The following is a 17214-nucleotide window of genomic DNA, read 5'->3' as shown; positions in this document are numbered from 1 at the left end:
CTTTGTACATGCTATCTCCTGTTTCAGAATCCTCTTGAAGTGATTTTTTTTCTCAGCATCATGAGTTATCTCATTAATTTTGTTATCAAAATATTTTTAAGTTAGAACTAGTAAGTCCAGTCATAGTTATATGGTTTTAATTCATTCCAGTAAAATAAACATTATCACAAATAAAGCTGCCTTATAGCTCTTATTCTTTACAAACTTTGCTTTCTCACTCAGTTATATTTAATGTCAATAGGAGTAATTCTTTATCTTGAAATAAGTGTTTTGCTTTCTGCCATATAGGTTTTCAGCAGACATATACAGGTCAGCTCAGTCTGGTTTATGCAGACCAGACTCAAATACAAATACACTAAAACTTGTTTATTCACTTCTGATCAGAATAGAGTGGTAGAATAAATCTCTGCCTTCAGAACAGTCTCTTGGTAAGTGCTGTATATAATCTTTGTGAGTGAATTTGAGCCCTGAGGAAATTTTTGGTAATTGCAAATCAGGTTTCTAGAATTGCTAGCTCAAAAGAATGACCCTGCTGCTCTGAGGCGTATTTCTGAACAACTGAAATACTGGTTTGTACGTCTGAGATCTGTAGCACCAGTGATTCTTGGTAGTACGTGCTTTATCTGTGGTATAATTGGTACTGTAAATAGCATGAATATAGCAAAACAGTTTTCATCTTTGAGTGCACCTTATTTTTCAGGCAGAGCAGAAGAATGCCTGGACATGCCATATTTTTCAGTTCTGAAGTCTGGATATTTGAATGCAGTTTATGTGCAATGAAGCAACATAAAAATTAGTAGCTTAATATAGTTTGAGAAGTGCAGCTCATTGCCTTTCTTAGCACCTGCATCCTCCATACAGCACATAAGAATCTGGTATTTTTTTCATTTTTCTGCAGTCTCTCTAGCAATGACTCATTCCCATATGCCAAGAATCCAACTGGCTTTATTCTTGAAATAAATTAACATGACAGCTATCCTGAAAAATGAGCAACATTCCTGCTTCTTACATGTTCTCTAGAATTCATCTGTTTTAGGAGGGTTATTTTCTGATGAAGTTTTTACATTTTTTTTACATTTTAAATGCAAGTATTGAGTGGCCAGAAAGTTAATGTATATGTCTGCAAGGATTTCCATAGGCAGATATGAGCTGCTCATGATCTGAGCAGACTGGACACAAGCCAAAACAACCTGGAGTCCATGTATCTGAACCATGCCTGAGCTCAGTGTACGTACAGAGCTTCCAAACTAGAACTGGTTGGGTTTTGACCAGCTTGCTCCCAGGAAGAGTGACTGCAGCCACTGGCATATATGTACCCTGTATTTAACAGTTTATCCTGGCATAAGGACTAGTTGCTGACAGCTATGGGTGCTGTTGGACCCTAGCATTGCTTGTTTAAACAAATGTGAATTATACGTAAAGAATTATAGTAGAGAAAAATTACAGCCTCAGGTGGGAGAAGGATATGAAAAAATGTGTAAAAATACTTCCACTGGAACAGCTCAGTTAAGATGTGGTTGCGCCCAATATTTATGGAAAAACACTGACTTATAAAACGGTGAATCCTGGGTTACTTTTGTCTAATTTTTTTTCTGTAAGTCCAAAAATTGTCACTTCTAATAGGCTAGAAACATCCATATTGAAGTCTTCTTTCTTCTATAAGCAGTTTGCTACCCACCAATCCTCTTTTTAATTAGTCAGTGAATAAACTAATCAGTCTCACACCAATTCCAAGGCATGCTGTAATTTTCTGCAACTTCACTGCTAAAGCTAAGTGAGATTTTAGGAAGGAGGGGGGAATGAAGCGAAAAACTGAAGTTAAAATCACACAAAATTAACATTTTTATTTAAAATATATCACTGATTTACAAAAACCCAAAATACTGTTTTGCCATTTTCAAAATGAATTATTTCACTTTAGAAATGCTAAAGCATTGTATGCAAAATCAAACTTTTTGTTTTAAAGTAGTTCAATTGAAAGAGATGTAAACCACCAAGTGAAACAAATGGAGAATATAGTACTTGGGCAGACAGTTGAGGTGTTCCTACATATGCTAAACTATCAATTCAGCATAATTGGCATTAATTACACTCATTTCTAAATTTAAAGTCTTCATCAGTTACTTTCTGCTGCATTTCAGAGATTAGGTTCACCATTTGAACCTTTGATCTGTACTCCAGTTTCTGCACAGACTTGCACTTTCTGCTGTGATTTTTTTTTTCCGACTGACTTTATGCCTGAATCATACAAATATTTTTTGTTTTCCCTGCTTTCCTGTGTAGCCTCATTTCCGTTGCATCACATTTCCTGTCCTGCTTCAGAGACCCTGTGTGTATTGAACATAGTTACATGTAACCCTATGAACAATTAGTGCTAGGTACCTTACACCTGACTACAGGAAAAAGAGAGGAAACAAAGCACTTGGAGGTGATCATGTGGGATGTAGTGCTCCTTACGTATGTAATTTGACAAACTCCACTAATGTTACAGTTTTTCAGTAGCTTTCACCCATTTTTCATTCCCCTGTACTCAAGTACTTGGCCAAAAGCGGTATGTTTGATAAGAATTTTGTTTTAAGGCTTGCCAAGAAATAAGAGGGTTTTCATTACTGAATGATTCATCAGTGCAGAAGTTGTTTCAGTCCTTCTGGAGTATTTTGTATGATGCAGAGATAATTGCCACTGTTGTAAAATATTTTCATTGAGAACAGTTGACATAAAACACTGCACAGAAACTGATCTGTCAGCTTTGTTGTTTGGTGAATCATAATGTGTTGTGTATTTTTACTTTATTTTTACTTGAAAGATCTCTGTGAAGGTTAAAAAAAAGTAAATTTGTTCTATTTGTACTTTGAAATACAAAGGTGGCATTTCATAGAAGAGTTTAAAAGGTGCTGGGTTTGGGCTTTTTTCTATTTCCCAATTTAGTAGATACTTTAGAGAAAGGAGCAATGCACAAGAAATACATAAATGTATTTTTGGGACTAAATTCTTTCATCTTTTAAAGCTGAAAAATGGGTGGATGTCAGTTCTTTCACCTTTGGGGAGCTAAATTTTTTCACATTTTAGAGTCAAGGTCCTGGTGTTCTACTGAACAGAATGTGTATGGGCTTGGAGCTCAGGAAGTGTTGAAGACTGGGAAATAGAGCCATTTTTAATAGTAACTTCTGCAGCTATGTCCCGTCTCTGCCACCTGTGAGGTTGTGTTTCTTCCTTAGCAAGTGTTACAAGCCCAGTGAAACAATATGCAGTGATAACAGTTCACGTCTTTATAACATAGTGGCGTATGATGTAGGAACACATCCTATATATATATGTTTTCTGAAAATTCTGTTTGTGGAGAGCTGAAGAATGGTAGGGTCAGCAGCTTTGGAGCCATATAATCCAGTTCATTTGCAGTGGAGCCGACGGTCAGTATGATGGCCATAAAGTTCCTGTGCAAGCCATATCAAAGGTTTGGCAGGCTGCATTTTGGAACATAACTTCTAGAATCTGTATGCTAGAATGTGTTCCGCTTTCTTCATACTGAGACTTTTTGTGCCTTTCATGTACTGTAGGCCCTTTTTTAAAAGGAGCCGCTCATAAGTGGAGTAATTTTTTTCCAAGGAATTAATACAAGTCTAAATAAAGGACTGAGTGTTATTCTCTCATCCCAGACCATTTGTAATCCAATGCCGAGCTTTCTTTCAGTTGTAGACTGGTTGTTGCAGATGTTTGACTTTTATATTGTTGCTTTAAAAGTCTGTGACAGAATGTTTCATAAATAGATAAGTGGTCTGTCTGACGGCAAGCGTTCAGCAAATTAAACTGTCTTCAGTGCTTCTCCAGTAGGTGCAATTGACCCAAAAGCCAGAACCTGGAGACTAAATACAGTTGTCTAAAGACAAAGTACTAGCCTGCTCTGATCTTCCTGGCCTGTGGCCCTTGGCTGTTGCATGTGATTGTGTGGTAATGGGTGAGAACATTGGAAAACAGATGAAGAATCTTCTCTTCTGCCTAAATTTGACTTCAGAGCCCTAGGAATGTAGGTAACCGCAGTAGCATTCCTATAAGCTGTACTTGGACGTTGAAGTAACTTCATTCTGTAAGAACAAAGAAACCCAAAAGAAGCTCGAGGGCTGCTATTTGAATGTCTGATATATCCTTGAATTTGCTGATTGTAATGTCTTTGTGAATGTAATATGAACAGAAATGTCTGACGTGAAAATGTACCTTCGGTTTATAAGTCATCCACAGTTGCAAACAAAACCAAAACATCTCCTCTTAATTATCACAGCTAAGTACGTATACACATACATGCACATACAATACACATTACGTATACATATGCATGTGTACCTAAGTAAATTATTTTTTTCTTTCAGGTGTATGCTAAGAGTTCTGGATTCCTTTGGAACTGAACCAGAGTTTAACCATGCCCATTATGCCCAGTCTAAAGGCCACAAGACACCATGGGGAAAGTGGAACCTTAATCCACAGCAGTTTTATACAATGTTCCGTAAGTATCTCTGTGTTTAGAAATAATTTGGAGCCTTAAAAAGAAATGCTGTCATTGAGAAGAATTTTTGTATTATGGAAGACAAGTTCATGGTTTAAGAAAATGCATCTGCCAAGTGGGCAGAATCATAGGTGTCAGTAAGTGTCTGTAGACTGTGCAAAAGCTCTATTGTGGTTCCATTCAGCAATCGGGATATAACAATATCAACGTAATATAAATAATGGCAGGGAACTTTTTTCTCAGAGTACCAGCGGAAAGTGGTGATTGTCTTTTCCTTCAAGTGTCAGTGAGTTTGCTTTTGTTAGTTTTGCCTTCTCAATCCCATTAAGGAGCAATAGGTTTTTCAGGAACTTGTTAGACTGTGTTTTTATAAACTGCACTCCTGCATTTCATCATGTTAAACTGAAGTTTCTAACTATGTTGTTGTATTTCTGCTTTTTCCCTCAACAACTGAGCAGCACAACTCTTTTGCTATTTCTTTGCATTGAAGATTAATAAACTAAGACTCTACAAAAAAAATTTTTTGTGTATACTTTTTGTTGATTTCTTTGAATTTTCATCTAGCCTATTTTTATGTTATAAGCATTCATCCTGAAGTGAACTGATCCACATTTATTTGCCAGCAGTGCACAAAGCTATTGAAAAATAAGTAGTAAATTTCAGCATTGCTGAAGATCTTTGAAGCATCATTAAATATCTTCCAAAAAGTCCTAAAAAAGAAACAGAACACAAAAACCTATAAATTCTGTATAAATTGGGTCAGATTAAATGGTCACTGTGACCTGCTTTAGCTCTAGTCTTTGACTTCACGGCACTATGTTTTAGAATCAGAGGATCTTTCTCTTGCATGTTGCAGTTTGTTCTTTCTGAAAGGTGCAGAAAGATTCACTACTGACAATCTTGCTTGAGAATAAGTGAGGCTTAAGAAAGAGAGAGGCGCATGCTGTTGTGTGCAGCAACTTCTCAGCCCAAGTCTGTAAAGAAGCACATCATGGTGACCAGCTTGACCTCCAAAGTTTGGTGACGGTCCCTGTCCGAGACTAAGGCCAGGGCATGCACTGTTCTCTCTCATCAGGCTTCATAGTCAAGCCTTTCAAACTTTTCTGCTTTTCATAGCAGAATTATACATGCTGCTGTCTGGTTGACATGCTTTTGATTTCAGTTGCCCTGTAAAATTCTTGAGAGAGGCATATTTTGTCTGTCAACATTTGCTGTTCAAGTTTTTCCAGAGAAATATAAGTGAAGGTTGTTCAAAAGATAAAACACTGCATTCACAGTTGTTTCGAAGCAAGTAACAAAACATGTGGTGGGGAAATGTGACTTGGAAGTGGTTACAGAGTTTGTGTCTGGACATTAGTAAGCAGAGCTTGTTCTGTATCCACATGGTTTGCTAATATTTATTGGTTTATGTCCTAAATGGAAAAGGAGCCAAAAGCTCAATCATGCTATATGTAAGTAGTCCAGCTGTTGGGAAATTTCTGTGTGAGGTCCTGTTCAAGACAGCACCAAGGGTGATGATGCACTTCAGGAAAATAGTTGCATGAATACTTGTGGTACAGCTGTGTGCTCTGTGTGTGCACTCCTCAATCCCACTCCATGAAATGCAGAAGAAAATAAATCTTCGCTATAGAGAGCTCTACTGTGGCAGTATAGACTGCTGTTACAGTCTCTTGTTCAGAGCAAATCACTTCATAAAGAATTTTCAGAGGAGTATGACTGTGTTGGAATTTCAATAAATAATCATTTCTAGTTTTTACTACTAGAAATGACTGTGGGTTTTCCTTTGCAGGCGAAGTGGTAAATAGATTGCAGGCAAACTCATTCTGAAGCATGAGTGAAGGATTTTGCTTCTTTTTGTACTAAATGCAGAAAAGTCAGCATGTTTTGTGATATTTGCAGTTTATTTTTTGGTTTTGTTCTCTGCTGCAAAGGTAGCACCATCTTTATGGAGTTGTGATTAAAAATGCGTGTTATGTGCATCGGTAAAGGTTTTATGACAGATGGGAACCCTGGACAGCTTCCCAAGATCCCCAGACTCTATTATGTTTGGAGAACTCTGATTATAAGGGCAGAAAATTATTACTGAGCAACAAGCAAGCCATATTCAAACCTGTGGCATATTACCAAATGCTTGACTGTTCACTGAGCTTTCCAGAAGCATGAGAGGGGTTTTTTTTCCCCCTTTTAATGGGTTGTTGTTGTTGGGGTTTTTTATTTAAATTCTTTTGTGCAAAACAGCAGCACTGGTACTTCTAAAACGGCATGGTATTGCTTAAAAAATCCTTCTGAGTGCTTCCTGTCGGTGATGTTTGAGGCACTGAATTCCACCAGTTCCAAGTGCTAACTTTAACAAAGGTTTATTTTTCTTTTGAGTGTGTACTGCTTTGCCTCTCCATTGAATGCAGTCTCTCATCCAAAAATATGAAAGGATGGAAAAATGCCCCTTTTCAGGCATATTTGCAATGTGCCATTTGCTATGCTAAATTCTAAAAAGTCCTCGGGTCTAAGTGAGTGCCTAGCTGTTGCTGAGGCATTTTTTTGAAAAAGAGTAATTGTCATTTGAAAGACTAAATGTAATGGCAGAGGGAAGTGTACACTGTGTATGGTTTCTCTGTTCTACTGTATTATCCAGTTGGCCGATTTTCAGGAATCAAAAAGAAAACCCTCATAATTGCAACAGAATTTTATTTATTTTTATAACTCTTCCTATAGGTTTAGCTCTGCATGTATCATAACTGCCTGCGACACATTGTCTTTGGTTGTTTTTTTGTTGTTTGTTTGAAATGTTTTTTAACTTAGCAAAATCTCCTTAGTAAGAAGTTGTCAGCTTGTATGCCAGAATTTGAGAGAGAGGCTTATAGAGGACATCCTAGCGTTTATTGTAGCCTATTACAATGTAAACTTGTGAGGCTGTGACACTTTTTAGAGGCACAAAAGTCCCTCGTGTTGGAGAAATTTTTATGTAGTAGGGATGGACTTTTACCATTTTTACCTGAAGCCTTGAATATTGGGAGTCCATCCCTGGAATTAAATACCCTGTCTACAAGAAGGAGGAAAAAAAAAACCCAAACCCAAAGCAACAAACCCCCTTAGTTTTAATGAGCCTATAGATAGGTATTTGTCTTTATAGGTGAGGAGAACAGTCACTGCTGGAAAAAGACTAACAGAGGCTAAAAATAAAATAGAAAACTAAGAGTAAATTACGTATCTTTTGCATGTACATGTTTTTTCTGGGAAGTGGATTAACAATTTTGCCAACTTCAGTTGTCATCTCTCAATATTTTATTAGATACATCTGAGTGAATTAGGCAGTAAAATTTGTATTCTGATCCGCATAGTGTGACTTTGTAGGCTAGTAAGTAGCATGGATACGTAATATACAACGGGTTGGGTGGTTGATTTTAGCTCTCAAGAAATTTACTAAAATGTATTTATGACATTGATCAGCATACAGCTTTGTAAACAAGCATAAACCCAGGGCTTTTTCAAATTGTTGATAATGCATCTCTGAATTTGTCAAGCTGAATTTCTTCAGGTCCTCTTATCTCTAACAATAAAAAAGTGTAGCGCACAAAAATTCATTATTACTGGCCTCATTCCAGCTGCAGAATTTTTATTGTCAGCAACGAGCCAGCAAACAACTGCTTACTTCAGTAGACATGTGCAACAGGACTTAAAATTAATACGATCTAATCTCGATAATAAAGCAAACAAATGAATCTCTCGGCATGAATGTGAAGGAAGTAATCTGTTGAATATGTTCCTTATACCTACTTTTCTGACAACATTCATGCTTTTGTGAATTACATTAACTGACAATTTAAAAGGTTTTGAATATGCTCTGTTTCTTGCAGCTCACACTCCAGATAACAGCTTCCTTGGCTTTGTGGTAGAGCAACATCTGAATTCCAGTGACATTAAACACATTAATGACATCAAAAGGCAGAATCAGTCTCTCGTTTACGGCAAAGTAGATAATTTCTGGAAGGTGAGTTTTCTATACTTACATACTTGGGCAAATTTATTTTGATCAATATAATAAAGTATAACTCTAAATTTAAAAGTATCCCTTCTCTCTAAATGGATTAAGTTCTTTTCTGAAAATAAAGATATTTAAGTAATTAAGTTAAATGTTTTGAAGTCTTTCTGATGAGGAAACTTCTGTCTAGATTGATGTGGATCCTTTGCTATTTATGTACACCGTTCTGATAGAATAATAAAAAAAATATCCTGATATTACAATAATTCTGGAAAAATGCAGAAGCTGTTAAAAGTAGTGGGAAATGGATGGTGTCAGAGGCTTTGTGAACTTCAGTCATATGCAAATGTGTCTTTCAAGTATTTCTTTTCGTACGTTTGTGCTACATTTTGAACTGAAAATTGTGTTTCACTAAAGACCCTAAAAGTGTTTAATCTCATTTTATCTCCCTGTAATAGTAGCAGAGTTTTGTTTCTGAAATACTGCAATTACTGTACTGTCTCCCATCTGCAGACAAGAGCTGCAGAATCACAACACGGAGGTCTGGTCATATTTTCGCCAGGTTAAAGTCCCATGTGTTGTTAAGCCCACAGTGGTCTGCTTTTTGTCCGCTGTCCTTTTCTGGAGCTCCTGCTTCCAGGCTGCCACACCTGGGAGCGTCTGCCTCATGCAGTTGTCAAAGAAAAGTCATTACTTACTGATAACTGGATTTCTTTCAAGTTACCTGTAGCTTTGTAAGCCCATATACTCTTTATGCCTTCCCTCATGCCTAAAAAACCCTTATTTTAAGCCTCCTATCAACGCAAAAAGGAAATGGTCAGTACATGCTGTGCCATACATAGGACCAAACAGTATGAGAGTACGAGAGCACCCATGTCTCGCATTGTCTTTCTTTTTCTCTTCTTCGGTGTGAGAATATTGGTCTTGCACAGTTTTCGAAAGCACAGAAGCAACATGTAGTCTGATAACTGTGATTATGCAGAACAAGTTCTTGAAAATGATAGCTACAAGTACAAATGGTCCATCTGTGAGAAAAACAAAACTTTAAGAGAAATGGGAGAATGTTTTTTGCTGCCAGTGGTAGCAAAAAGGTAGAGCTGAATGCTTCTTGGCTACTGTGCTTAACAAGTATTCATGTTAGCTGTGCATGTTCAGTTGTGATCTCTCAGGTTTATGTTTGGGCTTACTGCACTCAGCTATGTACCGTGTCTTAAAAGGAAGGTTTGCTTTGCATTGTAGTCAATACTGTGACAGTTATTCTGTTTGGCTTATGGTATAGAAAGACATAGGATGCCCCCATCTGCAGTCTCTTCTGTCTGCAGAATGCCGGAGCAGAGCTGGGATCCTTTCATTTGAGTCTGTCTTTAGCTGAGGTTCTTGTACTTTTAGTTGCTGATCTCATTATCAGCCTCTCAGGAACAGTTGCATGTAATAATGATCTATACTTTGTGACCTGATTTGTAGTGCATATCAGCAGAACAGCCTGTTGAATAGTAGTTGGATATAAGGAACAAGATACTTGCTTAGTTACTAAGGGTTTTTTTCACTGACATACATATCTTTCTCAGTTTATTCAGTCTGCATGAATTCAGAAATATGTATTAATAGCTTATGTGTCCAGAGGGGAGAACTGTGATTGCCTGGTCTGAGATTCTGTATGACACACATCATGTTCATGGGCTGATTAAGACAAAGCCATGGCTTTTTGGAAAAGAATATCCAATCTTGATTTTTTAAATAGCACACTATGGAAATCCCACTACTTTCTCTGGTTAAATCTTTGAATAATTGCCTTCTCCCTGAAGACTTCGCATTATTTCTGGTACAGATTTCCAAACGGTAGTTTCCAGTCTTAGCAGCTGTTACAGACTTTGGCTACTCGACTGGTGATGTTTCTGTTCTGTTTCCCTGCAGGAATATATAGGTTGAGGTCAAAGTAACCTGTAGGCATCTCCTGAAAAGCCTCTATATGCTGAACCACTGAGAGCTTTGTGCTTTCCAATTCTTAAGTATTCTCACGCGCCTGTTTTCTCTGAACTTCAAGATCATTCACATTCCTCTTGAAATGTGAATGTTAGCAAAGGGCACATGTGCTGTCCAAGCACCAAATCAAAAGGAAACACTCTATGCATTGTTAGGCATATCCCCTTTTCACCATTAGGAGCTCATGTTTAGATGACTTCCCAAACAAAAGCCTTGTATCATTTTTTTTTAGGACGGCTGCTTTTCAAGTCACTGCTCCATTTCTATTAGTATTGCCCATCTTCTTTCTTCTAAGATGTACGACTTAATACCTGGCCATATTAAAATGATGACTGTATGTTTGCAACATCAAGCGCATTAAAACTGTAACTTGCAGATTTAACTTCAGTCATGCCCATATGCACTGGTATGTAAAGTGTAATCACTGCAGATAGGCTTTGTATCGGTGAGAATGTGGGATGTCTTATCTGGAGTGATAAAATCCTGTTCTTGTGATCAACAGAAAGCCTGAAGTAATCTTGTGTCTGTGTAATTTGCTTATTTCATGTTTCCTTCATTTTCCCTGTTCAGTGCTCTTTTCATCTGTCACCATGGCTTGTACATATCTTGTACAGAACCAGACTAATCTATTTATCCTGCTCCTTTTCTTTATATCAAACATGGCCAATTAACAAAAAGTGTAATCGCCATAGAATACACATGTCACTGCTAGATTTGATAAGTCATTAGAGAAGCACAATGTGGAGGGGAGAGCATTCCAGTCCCCAGACTGAGGTGCTTTTGGGGAACAGCAGTTGCAAAGGAAGTGTTTGATTTTAAACCAAGCAGGCTGAAATGGGGCTGAGGTATGCACAGGACCTTTTTCCCCGGTGGTGAGACTAGAATAGCTAACTGCCATCATGGTTTTATATAGCCATGGACATGGGTCATTTTCTGCATTTGGCTAGCTTGTAAAAAAAATAAAAAATAAGGCTGCCAAATTACTTGTAATTTCATCTTTGTTAGAAATCCCCATATTCCCAGCTCTGCTGCATGTCTGGGCAGAGTTGGTGACGCTAGCTCAGGCCACCTCCTTAAACTGTGTACACTAACCAGGTTATTGTAGCTAGAAAATTATGGATTGCTTACAGTGTTCTGTCTTCCCACGTCATTCAATGGGGCTAAACTCTGGTATGAACATGACAAGTAACAGTGGGAGGAATACAGTGATGACTTCTGTCAGCTCTGCCAGATAAGAAAAAGATGTGAGCCCATGGCCTCAGACCAGTGGCATTCATCCCGTATTACTGTGGGCAAGTCTGAGTACATCTTGCTGGAGGTCAGAAAGGTTGTAAGCTCAGAGACAGTAAGATACATCTTGTTTACTTCCCTCTGATAACTAAATCAGTCTAAAGTGGGTTGAGGATTACAAATAGGAGGCTCTAAAGAATTTTGCAGCATTTCTAAAGGTTATTCTTAGAGGTAAACTGTTGAGGGCAACATTTCCCAAGTTTTGGATGTGTTATAATCAAAGGTTTCGGTTTTTCTCTGTGATTTCTGGCAGTACTAAAGAGTAAAGGGAGCCCTATCTCTCCCTAAGTGAAAAAGAAGGAATGAATAAAATGTGAGTGAAACCTAGAATGCTCTCCATTATCAAAATTGACTTTAATTACAGCACATTTCAATTAAAAGGGAATGTTTGAAGCCCTTCATGTTGTCTTAGCTCCTGTTTCATTCTAAGCCTTTTCTTTGTTCTTCCTTCAACTTCCTGTCATACTATTCCAATACGTCTGTCCTTGATCCTAGAAAGAGAGTCAAGATTACTTTTACACTATTTGCTATGTATTTTTTTGTAGGGTGCTGAGAGAAATCAGAATTTTGCTTGTATCAGAAAATAGCTGTAAATGCATAACATACAATTGTATGATGATTGCTGTAATAGATTATATTACAGTGTATTCAAGTTGTCTTAAAAATACTGATATATTTAAAGCCAAAATAATGTGTGAGTTTGTTACTAATGCCACTTAACAAGATGGACATTCTTCTAAAATGTATGCTGTCTGCATAACAAGTTTGAAAACTCAGAAATGGGAGATGGTTACATTTAGCTTGTTCTCAACAGGAGAACATAACCACCACAACATAACCAAGGCTGTTCTTACTAACACCTCCCCTTTATAGCTCCATGTGACATATGTAATTTCCTTATCGTATGCCCTCTTGCATGAAGTGGGAGCAAGAAAATGAGGAGAATTCAGAGAGGAAAAATTGTACTTCTAGGAATAGTTCTGTTACGTGCAGAGATCAGTGTCTCACTGCTGGCAGCGTTGCCTTTTCCCTTCCTTCCGATTGGTTTGTGAGCTTCATATTTAGCAACATACTTTGGCTGAACGTTTCATTTCATGTTTTTTAAGCTAAAAGAAACATAAGGAAAGGGAGAAAAAGATCTTTATCACCTTTTCTCTCCCATGTGGTCAGTACACGCACAAACTTGTGGCATTTTTATTTCCTCTTCCTCCAAATGTGTAGCAGCACTGTGGGCTTATCTATCAATGGCTTATCTATCAATCAAAACTTACCCTAGTTGCTGTCAGCAGGCATCAGAAACACTGTCCTGCTTTATGCCATGTAACAAATGGAAATGAGCCAGTTTTGTTCAGGAACGTTTCTGAAATTGACCTTTTGCTTCTGAAAGAAGTATAGATCAAAAACCTGAGTAAAGCAAAGTAGATGAGCAGCTATAGGTGGTAAATAAGTATATGTGCATGTTCGCTTTTGAAGACTTATTCTTCAACATTTGTTAGGAAAATTAGAATTTATTATGAAAAAAAGAGAGAAAAGCATGTTTTCCATGAATAGTTACCTTTCAGTTTTGCAGAACTCTGCAGCTGTGAAATGAATGAGTGGGGTCTTAAAATACCAATTAACACAGTCATCTACTAGTATTTGATTATGACAAAAACAACACCACCTTTTCTTCTTGTGGTCTCCTTTCCTGTTTCCTTCTGCACCCCTGCACTTGCCTGCTTCAGTACTTACAGTGCACAAGTATGTCTTGTTGCTAGTTCTGGAAATTTCCATTCAAAGGACAGGAAATTCCTGGTCAGGTGGTAGCGCACATTACAGAACACTTGTCAAATTTTTCAAAAACCTCCATGTGAAAAACAAAAAAAAATCCCAAACAAACAAAAAAAAAAACACAAAGGAGAAAACTGTGGATGAAGAACTGCAAGAGATGACAAATAAAATAAAGATGAAGACAGGGAACTGAATAAGCAGGATTTTGAAGAACCCGAGTGTTTACTGAGATGTTTTATTCATTCTTTATGCAAAGATTATGTATGTGCAAATTAATACATGTATATATTTTGCGCTAATGTGTACTTTAAGCAGATACATGTGGTAGCTGCCTAACAAGGAAACCAAATGGATGTTCAGGGAAGAGCAGAAGCATGGCAAAGTTACTTGATACTTCCTTTGCATATTCTCTCTTTCCAGCTTGTTTTTGGGGCTTATTTTCTGAATCTGTCTATTGATAAACTGCTGACACACTTTTGAGATCTCTGTAAGAGATGACTTCAAAGCACTTTCCGATCATGAACTTATGCAAACTTTTTTGCCTCCACAATGTTCACTGCCATGGAGTCCCTCAAATCTCTGACCTGTTGCAAGAGGAATCATTAACTTTGAGGTTTTTCTAAACTGCCTCTTGCTAGCTTTGTTTGACTTCCTTTGACATTATGAATAGTCAGTCACCATCCATGTTCTTTATGCCAGTTACAGTTTTGTAAACTTCTTTCATATTCTGCCAAGTTTTCTTTTCCAAGCTGAAGAATCGTCAATGAATTACAGTTACAGGTTTCTGTAGGTAACAGTGGAAATTCAGAAGCCTGGATCCTTCTTACTCATCTCAGAAATGCAACAGTGTTCAAGAAGGGAGGGAGAGAACTGTGGTGTTATAGAACAGCTCAATGATATTATCTTTATTTCTCGATTCCTTTCTAAATAGTTCCCATCATTTACTTGGTTGGTGGGTGGACTGACTGCTACTGAACTTTGGACTGATTTTTTTTTTCTTTTTTCCATGGACCATAATCATGTTGTAGTAATATGTAAAGTCTTCATTTTTGAGTGATGCAGGTTAGCTCAGGTCCATTATTCATATGTGAAGCAAGGACTGGTTTTCAACATGTGCATCACTTTGTTTATATTGAATTTATGGATCATTCTGTTTCCTAGTCACTCAGTCCCTTAGATTATTGAGGGAGCTTTTTCAAAAGCTTTGCAACCCCAAGTGTTCAGTATTGTCATATTTTGCTCCAACATTTTGAGGTTAGTTTCAGTTTTGCTACTCTGAATAGTATGTATTGATTGCACACTTTGTCACTTCTCTGTTCTCTCTTCACATGGTGACTATTCATTCATAAGAGTGATTCCATTCTATCCCAAAGAGACTTAGTTCCTTTAAAGACTTTTAAAGAACTTCTACATGCTGGTTGGCTTCTTCAGAGTACACTGTCAGTTTGGTACGAGAGGATTTCCTTGTACAGAGAGAACCGAGTGTTGTAATTTTATTGGGTTTATATGGTTATGTAGTTAACACTTTATTTAAGATAATTTGCTCAGTGTAGAATTCACACTTGTTACTCACGAATCACTGAATCCTCTCCAGATCCATTTATAAATCTAATACTCTGCATTAAGTACTCCATGGCTAGCAGATTGAAATTTTTTATGTGATCTCCAAGAGACATCATCTATTCTATGTGATTTACCACTGTAAAAATGTTAATTTAAACACTGTATCTATTTAACTCTCTTAATATTGTTGTACGTTGAATTCTCCAGCATGTCTTCTAGTTCATCAGTGGACAAGATTTTCATTATTCAAGGATGTCTTGAAAAGTCTTTAAGACTGTGACAGCTCTCAAAAAGAGGTTTTTCCAATCTTAAGTTTATGTGACAATCTCAATTGTTATACATTGCGTATACACTGGATTTTGGCTTACCTTGGACTTGACACTTTGGCAAATAAGCAGATGTTAGGACTTCTAGACTTAATTGTATGCATTAGAATATACACAAAATCTATCCCAGTACTTACTTCTCTGAGTTTCCTTTGTCAACCTTTATAAAACCATTGTCTTCTGACTCTTTCAATGTTAGTAAGACTGAGTATATGGGCTGTTTTACATATATTTTGCAGTTTGAACTTTCAACCCATAATCCGGTTTAGGACTGAATCAAGCTCTATTGTAATGTAGTTGGCCTGTAGTTCCGAATATGTGGTGCTTAGTTCAGTGCTGAATTTCTAGTCTTCTGTGAGGGTACCTGAATGATCTAAAATTTCAAAATACTGTGATTATCTGACTGACAAACTGGTGGTAAAGCAAAGCTCTTAATTACCACCATTTACTAAAAGCACAGTTTAGTTCTTAATGCATCATGTTTCTATCATATTTTTGTAGCTTTTATACTTAAATTTTTCACCCACCAAACTTCAAATTTCAGCCCTTCAGACTGTCTTCTTGTCAAAATTGTCCTAGGGAAAGACTTACCAGACAGCTGTCATTTGATTTCTTTGATGAGAAAAGCTTTATCATGATGCTTTCAAAAGTAGATGGAAGTAATTGATGAACAGTAATAACAGTTCTGCAGTTAATGATCAACAAAAAGTACTTTCCTGAACAGCATGTTTATTTTAGCTGCTGAAAATCTTTTTGAAATTGTTTCAGAATAGGTTTGTGTGACTTACCTTTACACTTCCATTTTGATGCTGAGGAAAAATAATTGGCTTTTTTTTTGGATGTGTTTATCTTTCATGCTTAAAGTCTAGATTTGCAGTTTGAACAGCAGATATGGGTGAATAGTGCGGGCTGATACAAACTCTGCAGAGAATGTTGATTTTGCGTTACTAGCCAGCAGCCCATGATCTTTTCTCTTTGAATTCATTTTGGAGAAAGTAAAAATCTGGAGTTTACTGTTAAATGATTTAAGACTAAAAGATACTTATTATCTGTGCCAAGCAAGGAAACTCAGGAAGTGGATTAACAGTTGAAGGAATGCTGACCTTTGGTTTGCAAATCACATTTCTTGATTTATTTACTTGTAGCCTTTCTATTTATAAATGCCGTATTTATACTCTCTCATTTTCTACTTCAATGTTTTTAATGTTTAGAGTGGAATTATGTGTCCTGATTATTTTTGCAAAGTGGCTTATTACAGTATAGGCTTTGATACTACACTTTCCTACAAGGAATATGGAAATTCAAGATGACTGAAATACAGGAGGAGACAAATGTTAGTGAGATTCCTGTAAAGTGTAAGGAGCTAATGGTATTTTTATGGTACTTTATAGATGATTATGAAAGCAGATGTTTTTGACTCAAAGTGAATGAGGGAGTCAAGCAGTGATTGTTTTCTGAGGGTTTGGGTTGTTTTCTTCAGAAAGTCAGTTGAGTTAGAGTGCATTCATGTCATCAGTTTATGTGACACGAGCCAGTAAAATCTGAGGCAAGTGTGTTTGTGTTCTTGCTATAGGCAGATCACGTCAGTAGTACCTGTGCTTCATCGTCTGCTCTTCCCATGCAGAACACTACAGCCTAGCTCACAGGCTCTGTACTAAACGCCAGGCAGGCAGGATTAAGGTATGCCTTTAGCAACAGAGCGCTGCTGCGTTCTGGAAACAAGACTCGGCTACTCCCATCTGTATTTCTCCTGCACATTTGCAAAGAGAAAGTACTATAATGGATTTTCTTTTGACAAAGCACAT

The 17214-nt window shown here is 37.2% G+C and overlaps 1 protein-coding gene across 2 annotated transcripts in view; it reads left to right on the top strand.

The window, feature by feature from the left end:
- The window catches only part of MGAT5 (alpha-1,6-mannosylglycoprotein 6-beta-N-acetylglucosaminyltransferase), a 132327-nt gene that overhangs the window by 87683 nt on the left and 27430 nt on the right, over positions 1 to 17214 (top strand). For both annotated transcript variants that reach the window (XM_040603513.1, XM_040603512.1), the window contains 2 exons: positions 4365 to 4498; positions 8353 to 8486. In XM_040603513.1, the coding sequence (XP_040459447.1) occupies positions 4365 to 4498; positions 8353 to 8486 (268 nt within the window). The remainder of the gene's footprint in view (positions 1 to 4364; positions 4499 to 8352; positions 8487 to 17214) is intronic.

The sequence above is a fragment of the Falco naumanni genome, chromosome 8, assembly GCF_017639655.2.
Source record: "Falco naumanni isolate bFalNau1 chromosome 8, bFalNau1.pat, whole genome shotgun sequence".
In the NCBI taxonomy this organism is placed as follows: domain Eukaryota; kingdom Metazoa; phylum Chordata; class Aves; order Falconiformes; family Falconidae; genus Falco; species Falco naumanni.
Note: the sequence above shows the minus strand (reverse complement) of the source record. Positions and strands in the feature narration are given on the sequence as shown.